General features: G+C 52.0%; 1 protein-coding gene across 1 annotated transcript; it reads left to right on the top strand.

Annotated features, from left to right (window-relative positions):
- The first annotated feature begins 17506 nt into the window (after positions 1 to 17506).
- LOC120393582 (olfactory receptor 4N2-like) lies at positions 17507 to 18445 on the top strand. The gene has a single exon (XM_039518213.1). The coding sequence runs from the start codon at positions 17507 to 17509 to the stop codon at positions 18443 to 18445; it is 939 nt and encodes a 312-aa protein (XP_039374147.1).
- The last annotated feature ends 1712 nt before the right edge of the window (positions 18446 to 20157 follow it).

The following is a 20157-nucleotide window of genomic DNA, read 5'->3' on the forward strand; positions in this document are numbered from 1 at the left end:
CTTTGACAAGGTCCCTCACCAAAGGCTCTTACGCAAAGTAATCTGCCATGGGATAAGAGGAAGGTTCTCTCATGGACTGGTAACTGGTTAAAAGATAGGAAATAAAGGGTAGCTATAAATGGTCAGTTTTCAGAATGGAGAGAGGTAAATAGTGGTGTCCCCCAGGGGTCTGTTCTGGGCCCAGTCGTATTCAACATATTCATCAATGATCTGGAAAAAGGGATAAACAGTGAGGTGGCAAAATTTTCAGATGATACAAAATTACTATAGATAGATAAGACCCAGGCAGACTAAAAAGGAACTCTCAAAACTGGGTGACGGGCAACAAAATGGCAGATGAAATGTAATGTTGATAAATGTAAAGTAATGCACATTGGAAAACATAATCCCAATTATAAATATAAAATGATGTGGTCTAAATTAGTGTTACCACTCAAGAAAGAGATCTTTGACTCATTGTGGATAGTTTCCTGAAAACATGCACCCACTGTGCAGCGGCAGTCAGAAAAGTGAACAGAATGCTGGGAATAATTAAGAAAGAGATAGATAATAGGACAGAAAATATCATATTGCCTCTATATAAATCCATGGCTTGCTCTAGGCGTTTTGCTGCCCCAATCAAAAACAAATTTTGGCTGCCCCACACCCCAGCCCTGGGCTCAAGCCCCGCACTCCCCTGCTTCCCCAGCCCTGGGTTCTCTCCCCACACCCACACCCACACCCCTGCCACCCCAGCACTGGGCTTCCCCCTTTCCCCCCCACCAGTGCCCTCCCCCACCCCCCTGCCACCCCAGCCCTGGGCTCTCCCCCCAACCTGCACCCTCCTGCTGTCTCAGGGTCACTGGTAACTCGCTCCCAAGGCAGGTCATTCAGCAGGAATTTTGGATGTGCACAGAGCACAGACAGGATTGGTTCCCATATGGTTACAGAACTGCAGTAAAGTGGAACAATTTTCGGCTTGTGTGATTGGAGGATATCTGGATGCATATTATAAGACTGTCCTCCATAAATGAGGAAAAGTCAAGGTGCCTTTATTATTCTTTTGTTCCACTCTTTGTTTCTATGGGGAATTTGTCAATGCAATATCACTGTCTTCCTTTTAAACAAATACAACTAAAAAAAAAAAGCAATAGCTGTTGAAAATAGCAATTCCCGTCCTAATAACCACTGGGAAGCATTTCTTGCTCAATTTTATCCTACTTTTTCCACAGCAAATTACAGTAGATCAGTATATTTGATTTGGGAAAAATGAAGTAACAGCTGACCAAATTGAGCTTGAGCACTCCTGAACTTTGAGGGTGTTCAAATCTGGAAGGCAGATGCTAGATTCCCTTTCTGAATATTAGCTAAATCTGGAAAGGAAAAGTCAATTTCTGCTTCCATGGCTCAGAAGTGGAAATCCTCCTACATGCCTCGTACTGTATCCAGGGGCGGCTCCAGGCACCAGCACCCCAAGTGCGTGCTTGGGGCGGCAAGCCGCAGGGGGCGCTCTGCCGGTGGCCGCGAGGGCAGCAGGCAGGCTGCCTTTGCTGGCATGCCTGCGGAGGATCCGCTGGTCCCGTGGCTTCGACAGACCTCCCGCAGGCTGCCGCCAAATTCGCAGGACCGGGGACCTCCCTCAGGCAAGCCACCAAAGGCAGCCTGCCCGCCATGCTTGGGGCAGCAAAATGCCTAGAGCCGCCCCTGACTGTATCTAAAGCTGCCGAAGTCCTCTAGTAGAGCCTCCCCTCCCTTACTTTTCATTTTAAATTCTAGTGGGATCCACGTACCTCCCTTGCTAGGCTTCAGATAGAGTGGGGCACTGTCCATTTAGTCCCCCCAGTTCCTTCTTTGGGGACTGCAAGGGGAGGTCACACCAGTATCCCTAAGCCAGTCTGGGGATGTCTTCTGAAGGGGATATCTGGGCCAAAGCCTTCTACTCCTTGGGCACACTTGTCCCCATTCACAGGGCCACCCCGCTCCAGCAGTGAGCTTTCCATTCACAGCAAGCTGCAGCATGTGCTTTCAGCTACCATACTCCCTCCTTCTCCCTTTTCTGTTGATAGCAGCCAAGGGGATGCTGGGAAATGTGGTTCTTTCCCTGCTCCAGAGCTGGCTCTATAGGCAGGGAGTTAACCAAAGAACTACAGCTCCCAGAGCCCCCTGTTGGTTCTCAGCTCCCAGGCTGGATCCCTATGGGCTGCCACCCCTGCAAATGGGCTGCCCCAAGCACCTGCTTGCTTTGCTGGTGCCTAGAGCAGCCCCTGTATAAATCAATGGTATGCCCACATCTTGAATACTGTGTGCAGATGTGGTCATCCCATCTCAAAAAACGATATATTGGAATTGGAAAAGGTTCCGAAAAGGGCAACAGAAATTATTAGGGGTATGGAACATCTTCCATATGAGGAGAAATTAATAAGACTGGGACTTTTCAGCTTGTAAAAGACAGGGCTAAGGGGAGATATGATTGAGGCCTATACAATCATGACTGGTGTGGAGAAAGTAGATAAAGAAGTGTTGTTTACTACTAATCATAATACAAGAACTAGGGGTCACCAAATGAAATTAATAGGCAGCAGGTTTAAAACAAATAAAAGGAAATATTTATTCACACAACGCATAGTCAACCAGGGGAACTCCTTGACAGAGGACGTTGTGAGGGCCAAGACCATAACAGGGTTAAAAAAAGAACTAGATAAATTCATGGATGATAGGTCAATCAATGGCTATTAGCCAGGATGGGCAGGGATGGTGTCCCTGGCCTGTTTGCCAGAAGCTAGGAATGAGTGACAGGGGATGGATCATTTGATGATTACCTGTTCTGTTCATTTCCTCTCATGTTCATTCCCTTTCTTATGGATTCATGATGGGCTGCAATAAGGAATAGAGAACAGCCACCACAAAATCCAGACCTGATGGAGAGTTGGAGGTGGGTTTCAGGTAGGCAAAGACACCAGTGTAAACAACCAAGAAGACCACAGTGAGATGAGGCAGGCAGGTGGAGAAGGCTTTATACTGGCCCTGCACAGAGGGGATTCTCAGCACCATGGTGAAGATTTGAATCTACATCACAATGATAAAAACAAAACAACCTAAGATTAAACATGCACTAAAGGTAAGAACCCCCAAATTCGCACAGATAGGAATCAGCGCAGGTCAGCTTGAGCAGCTGGGGGATTTCACAGAAGAACTGATCCACCATGTTGCCGCCACAGAAGGTTAATGCAAACGTGTTCCCAGTGTGTAGCATGCAGTAGAGAAGCCCACTGATCCAGGCACCGGCTGCCGTTCGGACACGAGCTCCCCTGTTTATCACTCTCTCGCAGAGGAGTGGTTGGCAGATGGCGACGTATCGGTTGTACGCCATGATGGTGAGAAGGCAAATATCCTCTGGCTCCAAGAAGAGGAGGAAAAAGACTTGGGCAACGCATCCAGCATAGGAAGTCAACGTGGTGTTCCTGAGGGAATTGGCCATGGATTTGGGGATGGGGACAGAGATGGAGCCAAGGTCTAGGACGGCCAGATTCATTAGTACATGGGGGAGCGAAGGTGGTGGTCACAGGCTATGACCATGAAGATAAGAAGGTTCCCCATCAGGGCTGCCACGTAAATCACTAGAAACACCACAAAGTGCAAAATTTGCAGCTCCTAAACATCAGAGAATCCCTAAAGGAACTCGGTCACTGTGGTTCAGTTGGACATTTTTTTTCTCAGGACATCTTGTGATGGCTGCAGATCGGGGGACAAGAGCAAGAGGATTAGATCAGTTACATAACTCTCCTCTTGTGAAAACCACCTTAACTTCCCTGAGTCAGACCCTGAGCTTGTGAAGATTGGCGTAACATGGGACTGGGGGGGAAACACCCCACTGACTCCAGTGGAGTTACTCCTGGTTTACATTGGGGTGAGGAGGAGATCTAACACCCCTCCACACACACACATACTCAATTATTTAAATTCATCATATTTTCTGACACACAAACAAGACTTTAAATAAAAAGATTGATCATTTTGTTTGCATAAAAAACCCTACACCAAAAATAAAGTATGCAACTTTGTAAATTGGTGCTGAGGTGGGGATTGAAATGGTTGGTTAGCATGAAGATACATGTACATTTTGCTATGTTGTTAATTGCTAGCTTTTGATTTGAAGCTTCTTTTACATTAAAGTATAGAGAAGAGATTGAAGGTTTTAATTTATCAGATTGCATTCCTCTGCCTTCTCTAGAGAAAGTTAGCCTTTGAAACTACTTCATTTAAAAGGCAGGTTATTTTTAATAACTTACTAACCTGTGAGCAATATTGAGGTTTTGAACTGTAATCCTCAAAGGATATTGTCAAATTAAAAATCAAATATTTCTTAAGAACAAATATCCTTACTGATGTTTATAATAAATTACTACATTTATTAGAAGAGAAAAAAATCTTGATATTCACTGGCTGAATTTCACGTATCTCAGACAATGAAATTAAACTTGTCACAGTTTCATTTTTATTTATAGAAGTAGAGCTGATCATGATTTTTTTCAGTGGAAAATGCTGATTAATCAAAACCAAAACTTTTCATGGAAACATATTTGTTTCAACAAAAATCTCTCTGTCCTAAATAATATTTAATTAGTGCTACAAAGTGGAACAGTTCCAGTAGGAGAACTGAGTAAGAGGAAGACTGATTATACAGTGCGGAGTAGAGCAGAGGAATCACTTCTCATGTCTTGCTTACAGGTCTCCTCCTAAGCCATCCCAGAATGGTGTTTGCGTTTTTTGCAACAGTGTTACACTATTGACTTATATTTAGCTTGTGACCCACTAGATCCCTTTTCCAGGATTCCTTCCTAGGCAGTCATTTCCCACTGTGTAGGTGTGCAACTGACGGTTCCTTTCTGAATGGAGTGCTGTGCATTTATCCTTATTGAATGTCATCCTAGTTACTTCAAACCATTTCGCCAGCTTGTCCAGATCATTTCAATCCTATCTTAGATAGATAGATAGATAGATGTAACAAGAAACTAATAGAGAGAAACAAGGAAGCAAAATATAGATACAGAGAGTAAGGCCAGGTCTACACTACGGGCGGGGGTCGAATTAGGGTACGCAAATTCAGCTACGTGAATAGCGTAGCTGAATTTGAACTACCCTAATTCGAAAAACTCACCCGTCCAGACGCGGCGGAACCGAACTCCGCGGCTCCAAGGTCGACTCCGCCAACTCCTTCTGACGAAGTGGAGTACCGGAGTCGACCGCGGCGCTTCCGGAGTTCGAACTATCGCGTCTAGATCAGACGCGATAGTTCGAACTCCGAAAAGTCGAACTCACCGTGTCGACCCGCGCGGTAAGTGTAAACGTAGCCTAAGAGAGTAACACAGAACTAACCTAACTAACAGGTAGATAGAAAAAAAACTAATAGAGAGAGAGAAGTCCAAACAAACGGACAAGACACGCAGCAATAACAAATGACTGCATACAGAGAGAAAAATAACAATCAGCTGAAAGTGTTTGTCACAGTTTTTGGACAATTTTCATTTACACTGCTGAATCCATTCTAAAACATGTGAACATCAATCTGGTAAATTCCTCCACTGCCCATAGGTGGGAACTGAGGCACGGATATTCTGCCCTCTCTTTCCTAAGCTAACTGCTTTGGACTGCCTCGGTTTCCCCTTCCCAAAGTGAGCTAAGAGTGAAACTCTGAAAAAATACATATCGTCATTTACAATTTTGTCCTGAAAGTGCCACTCTGCGACCTCCCAAATATGTTTCACTGCAGGAGCAAACTTATGGTGCTGGGCTGTGTGGAATTCTCCCAGAGTGAGAAGTCTTTTCTCCTCCAGCTACAGACTGTGATTGGTTACCCCTCCCCCTCCAGCCCCAGACACAGCCCTCCATCGAGCTAATGCCCCTAGCAAGGCCACCCGGAGGATTCAGGGGGCCTGGGGTCTTCGGCGGTGGGGGGCCCCTGCCGCCGAATTGCTGCTGAAGACCCGGCACTCCGGCGGTGGATCCTGGAGCAGAAGGACCCCCCGCCACCGAATTGCAGCCAAAGACCCAGAGCGGAAGAAGCTCCGGGGGCCCAGGCCCCACAAGAGTTTTCCAGGGCCCCCAGAGCAAGTGAAGGACCCCACTCCAAGGGCCCTGAAAAACTCTTGTGGGGGCCCTGGCGGGGCCCAGGGCCTGGGGCAAATTGCCCCAGTTGCCCCTCCCTCCCGCCCCGGGTGGCCCTGGCCCCTAGCACTGTATTAGGAGAGGCCGTTCCCCCTCCCAGAGAGGCTGGACTGCTGGAAATACGCTGAGATCTGTGCTCTCTGCAGGTGAGCTGTGTGTCTGTGATTTATTCACGTCTGGTGGGACAGACTCCCAAGAGCTCTGCACAGCCCAAAGCAGCGGACCAGAGGCAACAGTTCATTTCTCTTGCCCTCTACTTTCCTGCAGCGTTTCCAGAATGTAAAAGAATCACAATTACTGTGAGGCAGCAGGGTCCAGAGGAAAGATTGTGAGTCAAACTCCAAACATAAATTCCTCCCACTGAGCGCTCGTTCCCCTGGACTGTCTTCCCAGTAAACACAGGGGAAATTCAACTCATTCCAGCCTGAATGTGTATTTTGTAGCTATGAAGAAAACAAAAGCAACTGAAATTGTCAAACTCACTGACAGGCAGGGCCAGCTTTAAGCCAATTCACCTGATTCCCGGGAATCGGGCCCCGCGCCCGCACTTAAGGGGACCCACTCCGGGTGTCTTCAGTGGCATTTCGGCGGCAGGGGGTCCGCTCCAGGGGGTCTTTGGTGGCATTTCGGCAGCAGGGGGTCCTTCGGTGCCGCGGAAAACCCAGATCGGACACCCCGCCACTGAGTATTCTAATCGGGCCCGCGGGTCATAAAGCCGGCCCTGCTGACCGAGGTTCAAACACACAGTTGTCATTCGTTGTAGCCCAGGTCTCTTCTGGCACATCTACACTGCAAAGAAACCTGAGTCTCAGCGCCTGGGTCCACTGATCCACGATCACGGAGCTCCAGCTGGGGCGGGGGGGCTAACAATAGCCATGAGACCTCCTCCCTCGCCAGCTTTCTGATGACCCCACAGCCCAAGCCCTGGTCAGTTCACCCCAGCTCTGAGACTGGGCGCAGTGGGTTTCTCTTTGCAGCCTAGACGTACCTTTGAAAATGGCCATCCGCATGTGTTGATAGAGGAACTCTCAGAAATGTGCCCTCCAAAGGAAGCTGCGTGACCCTGGAACATCATGCAAAAACCAGGGGCGACACCGCGCTAGCCAGGGCGAGTCAGGGGCCTGGTAAAATCAGGACACGTGGCCGGTTTAGGCAGCACAGAACTTTTCAGTCGGAGTCTTTCTTGGGGTCTCTGAGCTTTCGTGTGCCAGATCCCTTCGGTCACCGTGACAACCATCCACAGCCTAGGAGTCTGGCCAGTGCCGTGACTGGCGCTCAAAGTGTATCCCTCACTTGGTGTCTGTGAAAAAAGGGGGTGCCCAGGAATCTGGGACTAAGAGCAGCAGGGGTGTGCCTCCAGCTCCCTTAGGTGTCCAGAGATAATCAGGGGGCCCTGGGTTCAAAGGCCAAATCGCCTCATGGGTTGGTTAAAACCTGCCCTGAAAGAGAAGGGTCTGAGCCTGGGGAGAAAGTGAGGTGGGTGCTGCCAAGAAAGGGAACCAGGTCAGAACGCCGAGCGGGGACTAGTGCTTAGAAAACAGAGGGGACCTGAGTGAGGATTCCCAGCTCTCGGAGGGCAGAGGGGTCTAGTAGTTAGCGCAAAGGGGACTGGAATCCAGGACTCCTGGGTTCTATCACAGCTCCAGGATTGGGATTGGGATGGGGAACAGGAATGGGATCTAGGGGTTGGAGCAGGGGAGGCTGGGATCCAGGATTCCTGGGTTCTGTCCCCAGACTTAGGAGTGGAGTGGAGTCTAGTGGTTAGCACAGCAGGGGCTGGAAGCCAGGGCTCCTGGGTTCTATTCCGAACTCTAGGAGGTTAGTGATTAGGACTCTGGGGTTCTAGTCATTGCTGCCTTTGAGTCACTTTGTGCAAGTCACTTCTGCTGCCTGCCATGCCTCAGTGTACCCATCTGTAAAATGGAGCCTATCAGACTCACCCCTTTTGGAGTCAATGGGGCCAGATCCCCAGCTGGTGGGAATGGGCAGAGCTCCGTTGAGGTCAGTGTGTGGAGCAGATCCAGAGATGGAGAAGCCAGTGGAGGCTGCAGCCAGGCCCCTGCAAGCGGAGTCCATCCCTTGGCTCAAAGTGTTGTTACCCACTGAGGTGCTCCTTAATGGTAGGTGCTGTACGACAGGGACCCGCACTGCTGGGAAGGAGCCTGGGAGCCTCCTGAGGGCGACAGAGTTTGTGCTGGTGGGGCTATCCCAGACCCTCAAAGTCCAGCTAACCCTCTTCTCGCTCTTCTACATCCTCCTCCTCCCATCCAACTTCTTCACCATGTGCCCCCCTCTCCAGGCTCCCTCCTGTATTATTTCCCAGACAACCTGGTCTTCTGCTACTGCCCCATCACCTGCCCAAAGAGGCTGGGCAACGTCTTCTCCCACTGCAAGACCAGCTCCTACCAGGCCTTAGGGTGACCAGATGTCCTGATTTTATAAGGACAGTCCCGATATCCGGGCCTTTGTCTTATATAGGCACCTATTACCCCCCACCTCCTGTCCTGATTTTTCACATTTGCTGTCTGGTCACCCTACTGGCAGGGCCGGCGCCAGGGTTTTTGCCACCCCAAGCGGTTGGGGGGAGGGGAAGCTGCAATCGCAATCGGCGGTAGCTCCACCACGCCACTTTCTTCTTCTCCGGCACTTCGGGACCCACCGCCGAATTGCCGCCCAAGAGCCGGACGTGCCACCCTCTCCCATTGGCCACCCCAAGCACCTGCTTTCTGCGCTGGTGCCTGGAGCTGGGCCTGCCAACAGGGCCTGCATGGCCCAGCTCTTCCTTCTCCACAGCCTGGGGGCGGACACAGCTTACGGCTGGTACATGGATCATCTGCGCTACACCACGTCTGTGAGCAGAGGGCCCTGAGTTCAGATCCCATTGTTCCAGGCACTGTGCAAACTCGTAGTAAAAGGACCCTAGTATATATCCCTGCCCCAAAGACCTTACAATCTGCATAGGCAAGGCAGACAGACAGTGGCTGAAAGGAGGAACACTTGCCCTTGGGAAACTGAGGCCACAGAGATTAAGGCTGGAATGTTTAATGATGCCTAAAAGAGTTTGCTAACACCACTGAAAAGCCCCAGGTCAGGAGCTATGCTGGGAATTGAACCCAGGGGGTCTGAGACCCACTCCAAGGGCTTGGCCACAGGATCACACTTCTTCCAGAATCAGTAAGAAAGTCAAGGTTATACAGGCAACCCACACTCTTCTCGCTCTCTCTCCAGCATGTTCGCAGAGCTGGGAAGCCGCAGTCCAGACCCTGACAGTCATTGGTTTTATGTAGGGCTGTCAAGCGATTAAAAAAATTAATCGCGATTAATCATGCTGTTAAACAAGTATAGAACACCATTTATGTAAATAGTTTTGCATGTTTTCTACATTTTCAAATATATTGATTTCAATTACAACACAGAATACAAAGTGTACAGTGCTCACTTTCTATTTATTTTTGTTACAAACATTTGCACTGTAAAAAACAGAAACTTCACTGCACTGAAGTCCTGTAGTGCAATCTCTTTATCATGAGCGTTGAACTTACAAATGTAGAATTATGTAAAAAAGAATAATTGCACTTAACAATAAAACAATGTAAAACTGTACAGCCTACAAGTCCACTCAGTCCTACTTCTTGTTCAGTCAGTCGCTCAGACGTACAAGCATCCAGTGCTGGGGGAGCACAGGGGAGGGGAGAAGTAAGCAATGACTTGTGCAGGAGGACAGTCTGGGAGGACATGGGGTGACATTGGGGAGGAGCAAGCAATGACTTGTGCAAGAGGACGGTCTGGGAGGACATGGGGTGACATTGGGGAGGAGCAAGCAATGACTTGTGCAAGAGGACGGTCTGGGAGGACATGGGGTGACATTGGGGAGGAGCAAGCAATGACTTGTGCAGGAGGAGGGTGAGGAGGTGTCTTGCTGCTGCTTCTGGAAGGGTGGTTTCTGGTACTGGGCTCGCCAGACTCACCTACTTTTACTGAGCTAGGAGGGATCCCTTCAGCTGAGTGAGCCCCTGTTTGCAAGGGAGGGTGGATTTTACCTCAGGGACTCCTCATACTGCAGAGGAGGAGAGGTTGGTGCAGGGAAGCTGAGCTTGCCAGGCCGTATTCTCTATGGGGTCCCCCAGAAGGAGCGGCCGGCTAGGGCCAATGGGGCACGACGCAGGGGGGTTGGTCCCGGGAGTGAGCGGAAGGCCGGGAACAATAGGGCCCGGGCTGGCTAGGGTGCCGATACGTCCCATTTTGGGCCAGGACAGGCCCCTTTTTCAGCTCTGTCCTGGCCTCCCCTACTTCTTCGCCAAACCTGGACATTCATCCTGGCTGCAAGACAGAGCAAATAGAGGCGGCTGCTGCCTGGGGTCACCTGAAGGCAGCACTGCCCCTGCCCACCAGCAGGGAATTGGAGAAATTTGCTGCTCAAAGGCAGTTCTGGCTTCAGAACTGACCCCTGGGCGGGGCAGACCTGGGGCAGGGTTGAGGGGGGGAAATTGGCCTCAGCCTGGGGATGCATGGAGCTCGGGGGGATCAGCCCCTGAGCTCGGGATGGGGGTCAGGCCCAGCCTTGGGCGGCATGGGGCTTCGGGGCAGATGGGATCAGGCCCAGCCCTGGGTGGCATGGGGCTCGGAGAGGGAGGGGGAAGCCCCAGCCCCAGCTGCAGACATCACAGGGCTCGGGAAGGGGGGTGAGCCCAAGCTGTGGATGGCACAGGGCTTTAGGGTGTTGGATCAGCCGCTGAGCTCAGGATGGGGGTCAGCCACAGCTGCAGGAGCACAGGGATGGGAGGGGGAGACGCCGCCGTGGGTAGTGCGGAGCTGGTGGGATCAGCCCCAGCCCCGGGAGGCATGGGGAGGGTGGATCGGGTGAGCCCTACAAGGGGGGGTCACTCTGTCAAGCTCCTGGCCACCCTGTTTTTACTTTAAAAACACAGGGATGAGAACGACCTTACTTCTGTATCCGAGGGGCAGCCGTGTTAGTCTGTATCCACAAAAACAACGAGGAGTCCGGTGGCACCTTAAAGACTAACAGATTTATTTCGGCATCAGCTTTTGTGGGTAAAAAACCCACTTCGCCAGATGCGTGGAGAAGAAGTCCAGATATCTGAAGAAGTGGGGTTTTTACCCACTAAAGTTTATGCCTAAATCTCTTACTTCTGTAGCCTCGTCCCCTCCCACCCTCTAGTGGCAGCTTGAGTTACTACGTCTGCTCAAACAGGTGTTTCAGAGCCGCTCAGGCTGCCCTCCCGTCCAGAGGGTCTGCGATTAACGTGCGTTAAAAAAAAAAATGTGTGAATTGTGCTGTGCGTTAATCGCAGGTGTTAACAGCAGCTAACTGACAGCCCTAGTTTTATGTTTTTATTTTTTTCACATTCTTTCTTTAAAAAATAAATAACAAAAAGCCTGGAAAATTGCACACTGATGTGTAAATTAAAGTTGTATGATTGAGCAAATTCAAGACACAGTTGGGCAAACAGCCTTAACTCTTCCCTTTGTGCATGCAGGATATTTTGATGTAACCTTTAATTGTACTGCAGGGGCAGATATACATGTGATACACAATCTGGTACATTCCATGCTAGCATTTAGGGGCTGTGACCGAGACCAGGGCCCCGTTGTGCCAGGAGCTGCACAGACCCAGACCGAGACCAGGGCCCCGTTGTGCCAGGAGCTGCACAGACCCTGACTGAGACCAGGGCCCCGTTGTGCCAGGAGCTGCACAGACCCAGACCGAGACCAGGGCCCCGTTGTGCCAGGAGCTGCACAGACCCTGACTGAGACCAGGGCCCCGTTGTGCCGGGTGCTGCACAGACCCCGACCGAGACCAGGGCCCCGTTGTGACGGGCGCTGCACAGACCCCGACCGAGATCAGGGCCCCGTTGTGCCGGGTGCTGCACAGACCCTGACCGAGACCAGGGCCCCGTTGTGCCGGGAGCTGCACAGACCCCGACCGAGACCAGGGCCCCGTTGTGCCAGGAGCTGCACAGACCCCGACCGAGACCAGGGCCCGTTGTGCCAGGAGCTGCACAGACCCGACCGAGACCAGGGCCCGTTGTGCCGGGTGCTGCACAGACCCTTACCGAGACCAGGTCCCCGTTGTGCCGGGTGCTGCACAGACCCCGACCGAGACCAGGGCCCCGTTGTGCCAGGAGCTGCACAGACCCCGACCGAGACCAGGGCCCCGTTGTGCCAGGAGCTGCACAGACCCCGACCGAGACCAGGGCCCCGTTGTGCCGGGTGCTGCACAGACCCCGACCGAGACCAGGGCCCCGTTGTGCCAGGAGCTGCACAGACCCCGACTGAGACCAGGGCCCCGTTGCGCCGGGCGCTGCACAGACCCCGACTGAGACCAGGGCCCCGTTGCGCCTGGAGCTGCACAGACCCCGACCGAGACCAGGGCCCCGTTGTGCCAGGAGCTGCACAGACCCCGACCGAGACCAGGGCCCCGTTGTGCCGTGTGCTGCACAGTCCCCGACCGAGACCAGGGCCCCGTTGTGCCAGGAGCTGCACAGACCCCGACTGAGACCAGGGCCCCGTTGCGCCGGGCGCTGCACAGACCCCGACTGAGACCAGGGCCCCGTTGCGCCGGGCGCTGCACAGACCCCGACCGAGACCAGGGCCCCGTTGTGCCAGGTGCTGCACAGTCCCCGACCGAGATCAGGGCCCCGTTGTGCCGGGCGCTGCACAGACCCTGAATGAGACCAGGGCTCCATTGTGCCAGGAGCTGCACAGACCCCGACCGAGACCAGGGCCCCATTGTGCCAGGAGCTGCACAGACCCCGACTGAGACCAGGGCCCCATTGTGCCGGGCGCTGCACAGACCCCGAGCGAGACCAGGGCCCCGTTGCGCCGGGCGCGGCACAGCCACAGAGCTGGTCGCAGTCCCTCCCCCAAGTATAAATAGAAACAGCGAAGTCAGGCTCTTCGCTAACTTTTCAACTAGCCCCCAGGAGCTCAGAGCTGGGAGCCCAGAGCTCTGGGAATCTCAGCAGCCATGACCCCACCCCGACCGCCAGCGCTGCAGCGGATAGAGCCACAAGAAGGTCTCAGATGGTACAAAGGCAGGGAGAGCCAAGCAGCAAGAGGGAGACAAGATGTGACATTTCTGAGCACCACTTCCCCCGCTCCATTGCTGTCAACACAAGGTGAGTGACCAGTCCAAGGGGTTAGCCCAGCCGGGTGCACTATGTGGAATTTACTGCTTTGGACAGTGCGACTGAGGGGCACCAGCAGAGCTGGGGGCAGCCCAGGGCTGGGCTAGCAGGGTCTGCAGGTTGGGTGTCAGGGGCACCGGTGGATTTGGGGCAGGGAACCCAGGGCTGGGCTAGCAGGGAGCTGCGGGTCAGGAGTGAGGGGCACTGGCAGATCTGAGGAGGGACAGGGCTGGGCTAGCAGGGGCTGCGGGTCAGAAGTGAGGAGCACCAGCAGAGCTGGGGGCAGCCCAGGACTGGGAGAGCAGGAGGTTGCGGGTCGGGAGTGAGGGGCACCGGCAGGGCTGCTGGGCCCAGGGCTGGGCTAGCAGGGGCTGCGGGTCAGGAGTGAGGAGCACCAGCAGAGCTGGGGGCAGCCCAGGACTGGGAGAGCAGGAGGTTGCGGGTCGGGAGTGAGGGGCACCGGCAGGGCTGCTGGGCCCAGGGCTGGGCCAGCAGGGGCTGCGGGTCAGGAGTGTGGGGCACTGGCAGAGCTGGGGGGGAGCCCAGGGCTGGGCTAGCAGGGGCTGCGGGTCAGGAGTGAGGAGCACCAGCAGAGCTGGGGAAGCCCAGGGCTGGGCTAGCAGGGTTGTTAGCCCTGGGGGTCCCCCCCCCCCCGCCCACACACACCCACACCCAGAGATAGCTGCCGCAACCCCGCTATCCTGACCCACAGTCCATTTCTTCCTCCAGGACAGCAGGGGAGAAACTGGGCTAGATGGACAAGTTGCCTGGTCCAGCAGGGACCTGGCTGGGATGCATGGGCCATTTTGTTGCTGCAGGTAGCAGGACCAAGGATGGGAGGGACCATTGGTCTGAGCTGGCTGGGCAGTGAGGTCGGGCACAGGCCTGCAGATACCAGTGGCTCAGGGAGGCTGGAGTCGCAGGTTCGCTGGAGTATCCGACTGATCGGGGTGGTGGGGAAGGCAGGGGACAAGGTTGCATGGGCAGATGGAAAAAGAGACGTGTGGGGCTGGAAGGGACCTTGAGACTGTCAAGTCCAGGCCCCTGCGCTGAGGCAGGGCCAAGCAAACCTAGAGCAGCCCTGGCAGGCGTTTATCCCACACGGTCTGAAACTCCCCCAGTGACAGGGATTCCACAACCTCCCTGGAAACCCATTCGGAGCTCAGGGTTCATCATTTTTTCCTAATCTCTAACCAGCCTCTCCCTGGCTGCAGATTAAGCCCGTTACTTCTTGTCCTGTCCTCAGTGGACATGGAGGACCATTGGTCCACAGCCTCCGTCTAACGGCCTTTTGAATTATGTTCTGAGACCCACCCTCAGTCTTCTTTTCTCCAGACGAAACCTGCCCAGTGCTTTTAACCCTTCCTCACAGGTCAGGTTTGCTAAACTTTTTATCCTTATTACTGCTCTCGTCTGGACTCTCTCCATTTTCTCCACCTCTTTCCCAAAGTGCGGCACCCAGAACTGGACCCAGGCGGGCCCCACCAGTGCCGAGCAGAGCAGGACAATTCCCTCCGTGTCTTACATCCCACACTCCCGTTAATATGCCCCAGAATGGTATTGGCCTTTATTGCAAGTGCAACACATTCATGACTCATATTCAATCTGTGATCCACTCTAACCCCAGATCCTTTTCAGTGCCACCTCCTAGCCTGTCATTCCCCATCTTGCCACTGAGTATTTCATTTGTCCTTCCTAAATGAAGTACTTTACACTTGTCTTTATTGAATTTCCACTTGTTGGTATCAGACCAATTCTCCAATGAATCTGAGAGCCCTGGTGCTGCCTTGAGGAGGATAGCGGCTGGATGGGTCTCTTCCGGTCTGGGGTGGAAGGGAAGCGGAAGAAGGATTCATTTTGCAGTAAAAAGATAATGGGTAACATGGGCATGCAGGTGGGATGGCTGATGGGAATGTGGGCATAGAAATGGAAATTATCACATCCAATGAAGTGGAAGCAAAACTTAACAAGCTCAATGCACTCAAACTGAGGGACCAGATGATCTCCCCCACACACACACCAGCCCTGAATACTGAATGAACTGACACAGGATATTGCAAGCCCAGTGGCAAGGATTTTAACACACCTATCCATCTAGGGGTGGCACCATAGGACTGGAGAAGAGCTAATGGGCTGTGCTGAAAGGGGAATGATTGGGGTGGAGGGAGGCTAATTTCCTAATAAATGAGGGAGGTGGAGCTCCTCAAGGATTGGTCTTGGGACCAGTCTGAGTTAATATTTTTAATAATGACCTTGGCACAAAAGGCGGGAGTGCGCTGATGAAATTGGCCGACGATACAGAGTTGGGAGGCGGTGTCAGTACAAAGGGTAACTAGGAGCCACCAATGTTGCGTGGCTGCGAGAAGGGCTAATGCGCCCCTAGGATGTATTAGGAGAGGTATTTCCAGTGGAGGCAGAGAAATATTAGTGCCGTTGGATAAGGCACCGGGGAGCCTCCTCTGCAATCCTGTGAGCAACTCTGGTCACCCGGGTTTAAGAAAGATGAAGGCAAACTGAGCAGGAGCCAAGAGGGGCTCCCAAGGCAAGCAAGGCCGATAGTATGAGATGGGACCGGAAAAGGTTGGCTTGCTCGGCTGAGAGGGGATGTGGCAAATCCCAGGGAGAGTGAAGAGCTACTGACACTAAAGGACAACGCTGGCACAGGAACAAGTGGGGATCGACTGGCCATGGACAAAGTCAAGTTGGAAATGAGAGGATGGTTTCTACCCATCATAGATAGTCCTGGCTGAGATGGGATCCTGGAGGGGGTGGGCCAGCATCTGAGGTGGCATCGGCCCTTCTCTCTCCGCTCCCATGCTCAGGGTCAAACTGACCCCAGATTTGGCATGGGGAAGGCATTTACTCCAGGTCAGATTGGCAGGGACCTTCCTCTGCAGGGCGCCTGCTGGAATCAATTGGGCCTATCTCAGCTGGTCAATTTCCCGCCATTGCAGGGACCTCAGATACTGATGGCGTAGAGATCATTCACCATTTGGTCCATTCCCACGTGGCCACAAGGGCTTGATGGGCCAGGAGTCCAAGGTTGGAACAGATGTGATGAACTCATGTAACTGGGGTCCGTCTCCACCTCTTGGTTGGTGGAATTTTATCCCGCATCTTACAAGCCACCCAGAGAACAGCGTTCGCTGGAACGTCTCGTGGCATTCTAGTTAGTCCTGCCATGAGTGCAGGGGACTGGGCTAGATGACCTCTTGAGATCCCTTCCAGTCCTACGATTCTGTGATTCTGGTGACATGTCAAAAAAGTGTCAGATGCTGGCTGTGGACAACGGCCCCAGTAGTCTGTAGACCGGAGCGACGGTAAACGTCTGCATCACAAATCAAGTTGTTCCACTTTTTGCCCAATATACAGCTTTGGTATTTTGTGTGGAAAGCCTCCAGCTTTGCCCAGTTTGTCCTCGCTTACAAACAGCTCTCCAACCTGAAACAAATACTCACCAGCAACCACACAACAAAAGTACCAACCCAGGAACCAAACCCTGCAACAAACCTCGATTCCAACTCTGTCCACGTATCTATTCTAGGGACACCATCACAGGACCCAACCACATCAGCCACATCATCAGGGGCTCGGTCACCTGCACATCTACCAATGTGATATATCCCATCATGTGCCAGCAATGTCCCTCTGCCATGTACATTGGCCAAACTGGACATACTCTAAGCAAAAGAATGAATGGACACAAATCTTATATCAGGAATCATAACATTGAAAAACCAGTAGGAGAACACTTCAGTCTCCCTGGTCACTCATTAGCAGACCTGAAAGTGGCAATTCTTCAACAACAAAAATTCAGAAACAGACTCCAACATGAAACTGCAGAACTGGAATTAATCTGCAAAGGACACCATTCTCTTCCATTTGATATATCTGTTGAATAATTCCATAGCATCTATTGAATAACTCCAACCATTTAATAATATCTATGGAGTAACTCTGTAGCATCTGTTTGCTAACTCTGTGGGTAACTCTAGAATCTGAACTGGTATAACTAAGAGTCAAAATTGCCTCCAAGCATTTTATTAATTTCTACAGAGCCTTCTCTCTCTCTACTGCCCTTGGAAACAAAAAAATGATCTTGAATGTTGTTAATAAAAAATGTTTTTTCCATTTTTCGACCAGCTGTAATATCGAGTCACCATATCCATTCTCATTCTCCATGTGTGTGCAAGACAGGGATCTACATAGATGGGATGGAGCAGGGGAACTGCACGGGGGCGACAGAGTTCATACTGCTGGGACTATCCCAGATGCAGGAGGTCCAGCTGCTCCTCTTTTTCTTCTTCCTGCTCTTCTACATCATCATCCTCCCAGGGAATTTCCTCATTATCTTCACCATCCAGAGTGACCCCTGCCTGAGCTCCCCCATGTATTTTTTCCTGGCTAACCTGGCCTTCCTGGACATCTGCTACTGCTCAGTCACCCCTCCGAAGATGCTGGCCGACTTCTTCTCCCTCTGCAAGACCATCTCCTATAGGGGCTGCATGGCCCAGCTTTTCTTCCTCCACTTCCTGGGAGGCGCCGAGGCCTTCCTGCTCATGGCCATGGCCTATGACCGCTACGTGGCCATCTGCAAACCTCTGCGCTATGCCACGCTCATGAACAGAGAGATCTGCTGCACCCTGGTGGGGGCAGCGTGGGCAGGGGGCTTCGTTCATGGCATCATCCTCTTTGGTCTGTCCATCCAGCTGCCCTTCTGTGGCCCCAACATCCTGGACAACTTCTTCTGTGATGTCCATCAGCTGGTGAAGCTGGCCTGCACTGACACCTACGCGGTGGAGATGATCATGTTCCTCAACAATGGTGTGGTCATCATGATGTGCTTCATCCTCCTCCTCATCTCCTATGCCGCCCTGCTGCTCCGGCTGCGGACTCACTACCCCAGGTGGGAGAGCAAAGTGGCCTCCACCTGCGTCTCACACATCATCGTGGTCTTCGTGATGTGCGGCCCGGCCATCTACATCTACGCCCTGCCCTTCCAGGCCGCCCCCCTGGAGAAGGTGGTGGCTGTGTTCCACACTGTGATCTTCCCGCTCACCAACCCCATGATCTACACCCTGAGGAACAAGGAGATCAAAAGCTCCATGAGGAAGTTAATCAACAAGTACATATCCTGGCGAGTGAAAAGTTAAAGCACTATTGCAAAGTGAAGAAATTTGAGTATTTGTACTTTATTTGTGTTTTAATTGTAATGTGTAAGGCCAATTTTTGGCCTCAGTTATTCCAGAATAACTCTGCAGTACCTATTAATTAAACCTATAGTATCTGTTGAATAACTTTCTAGTATCTATGGAACAATGCTGTAGTTGTATGGACGAACTCAAAGGAATCTATGGAGTAACTCTCTTGTATATGTAACCCTTCTGCCCCTCTGAGTTGGCAGCAACAAGGGTCAGGTTCAGTATCTAGGGGTTCCATTTCAATAACGCAATGCAAAACCAGCTCGAGCCCCCACCTAGTGACCTGGGATAATTACATTACCACCCCCCGGGCACCTCTAGGCGACAATACTTCCCCTCTCGCAAGCACGGAGTCTGAGTGTAGCAAAATCCTTTTAATAAAGAAGGGAAACAATGCGGCATTACATTGGGGAAACACCACAAACAGGATTATAACACAAATCATGAGCAAAAGACCCACCTCCAAGGAAGTTTGGCAGTATCCTTTTCCCCTCAGGGTCTTAAGTCCAACCACCCAAAAGATCACCCCAAAGTCCCAAAAGTCTCTTGAGTCCAGCAACCCAAAAATCATCCAAAAGTCCAACAACCCAAAAGTCTCTGTCCCTGGTCAGTGCAGCCCCAGAGTTCAAAAGTTTATCTGCAGTTTTACCGTCCCCCCAAGCTGGGTGGAAATGGGGGGGAGAGGGCATGCGGGGTGTTAAGGGACACCTTACATGGTCCGAGGTCGACTGACCCGCCTCTCCGTGGGGTTCTGCTGCAGTCATCACCATGAACTGCTCTGCTCTACCAGCCGCTCCACTCCTCCAGTCATCCCATGTGCCGCTCCAGCTGTCCCCACAAACTGCTCAGCTCCACTCACTGTTCTGTGGACCGCTCCAACCGTCCCACAAACTGCTCCGCTCTGCCAGCCGCTCCACTCCACCAGCCAGCTCATGAGCCGCTCCAGCTGTCCCCGCAAACTGCTCTGCTCTACTCGCTGTTCCGTGGGCCTCTTCAACCGTCCCACAACCTGCTCCGCTCTGCCAGCCACTTAGCAATACATCATCAGGCTCCACCCCTAGTTAACACAGAACTCAGTGATCTCAACTCAAGAATTTTAGCTCTTTAGTGTTTTCAGCTCTTAGTGATTTCTGCTTGTAGTAGGAGAGCCCCAGTGCTGGTGCACCACTGGCCCAAAGTAAATTCAGCACAGCAGCCTGTAACTAGACTCCTAATAAAATCAAAATTAGACCTACTATTTAACAATGGAGACAGAAGTTACTGCAATTGGTATTTCAAGCTCTCAAAAGAGGCCATATCATCAGGTACACATACCTACCCCCACCTTTTCTCAATCCATTGAGTTTTGGAACCCATGTCCCTGTCTAGCGAGTGCTACTTAGTTGATGGTGAGAGCCTCTGTCATAAAACAGTTTCACTGTGCTTGTTTCACATAATCAGGGTAACAACACTTTATTCCTCCTGCCCTAATAACTGAGAAACTGGAGATCCCACAGCTGCCAAAGTGACCATTTTGGGCTACTGTGGGCTCATGCTAGGTGGGATGGATGTGCCTATGCAAACAAGATCAGCCCCTGAAGTTCTTTTCCACACTCGCCACAATTCACCACCAGATGTCAGGGTAGAGCTCATCCTGACTCTGCTTACATCTATATGAAGCATCT

This window comes from Mauremys reevesii, unplaced genomic scaffold, assembly GCF_016161935.1.
Source record: "Mauremys reevesii isolate NIE-2019 unplaced genomic scaffold, ASM1616193v1 Contig24, whole genome shotgun sequence".
Taxonomy (NCBI): domain Eukaryota; kingdom Metazoa; phylum Chordata; order Testudines; family Geoemydidae; genus Mauremys; species Mauremys reevesii.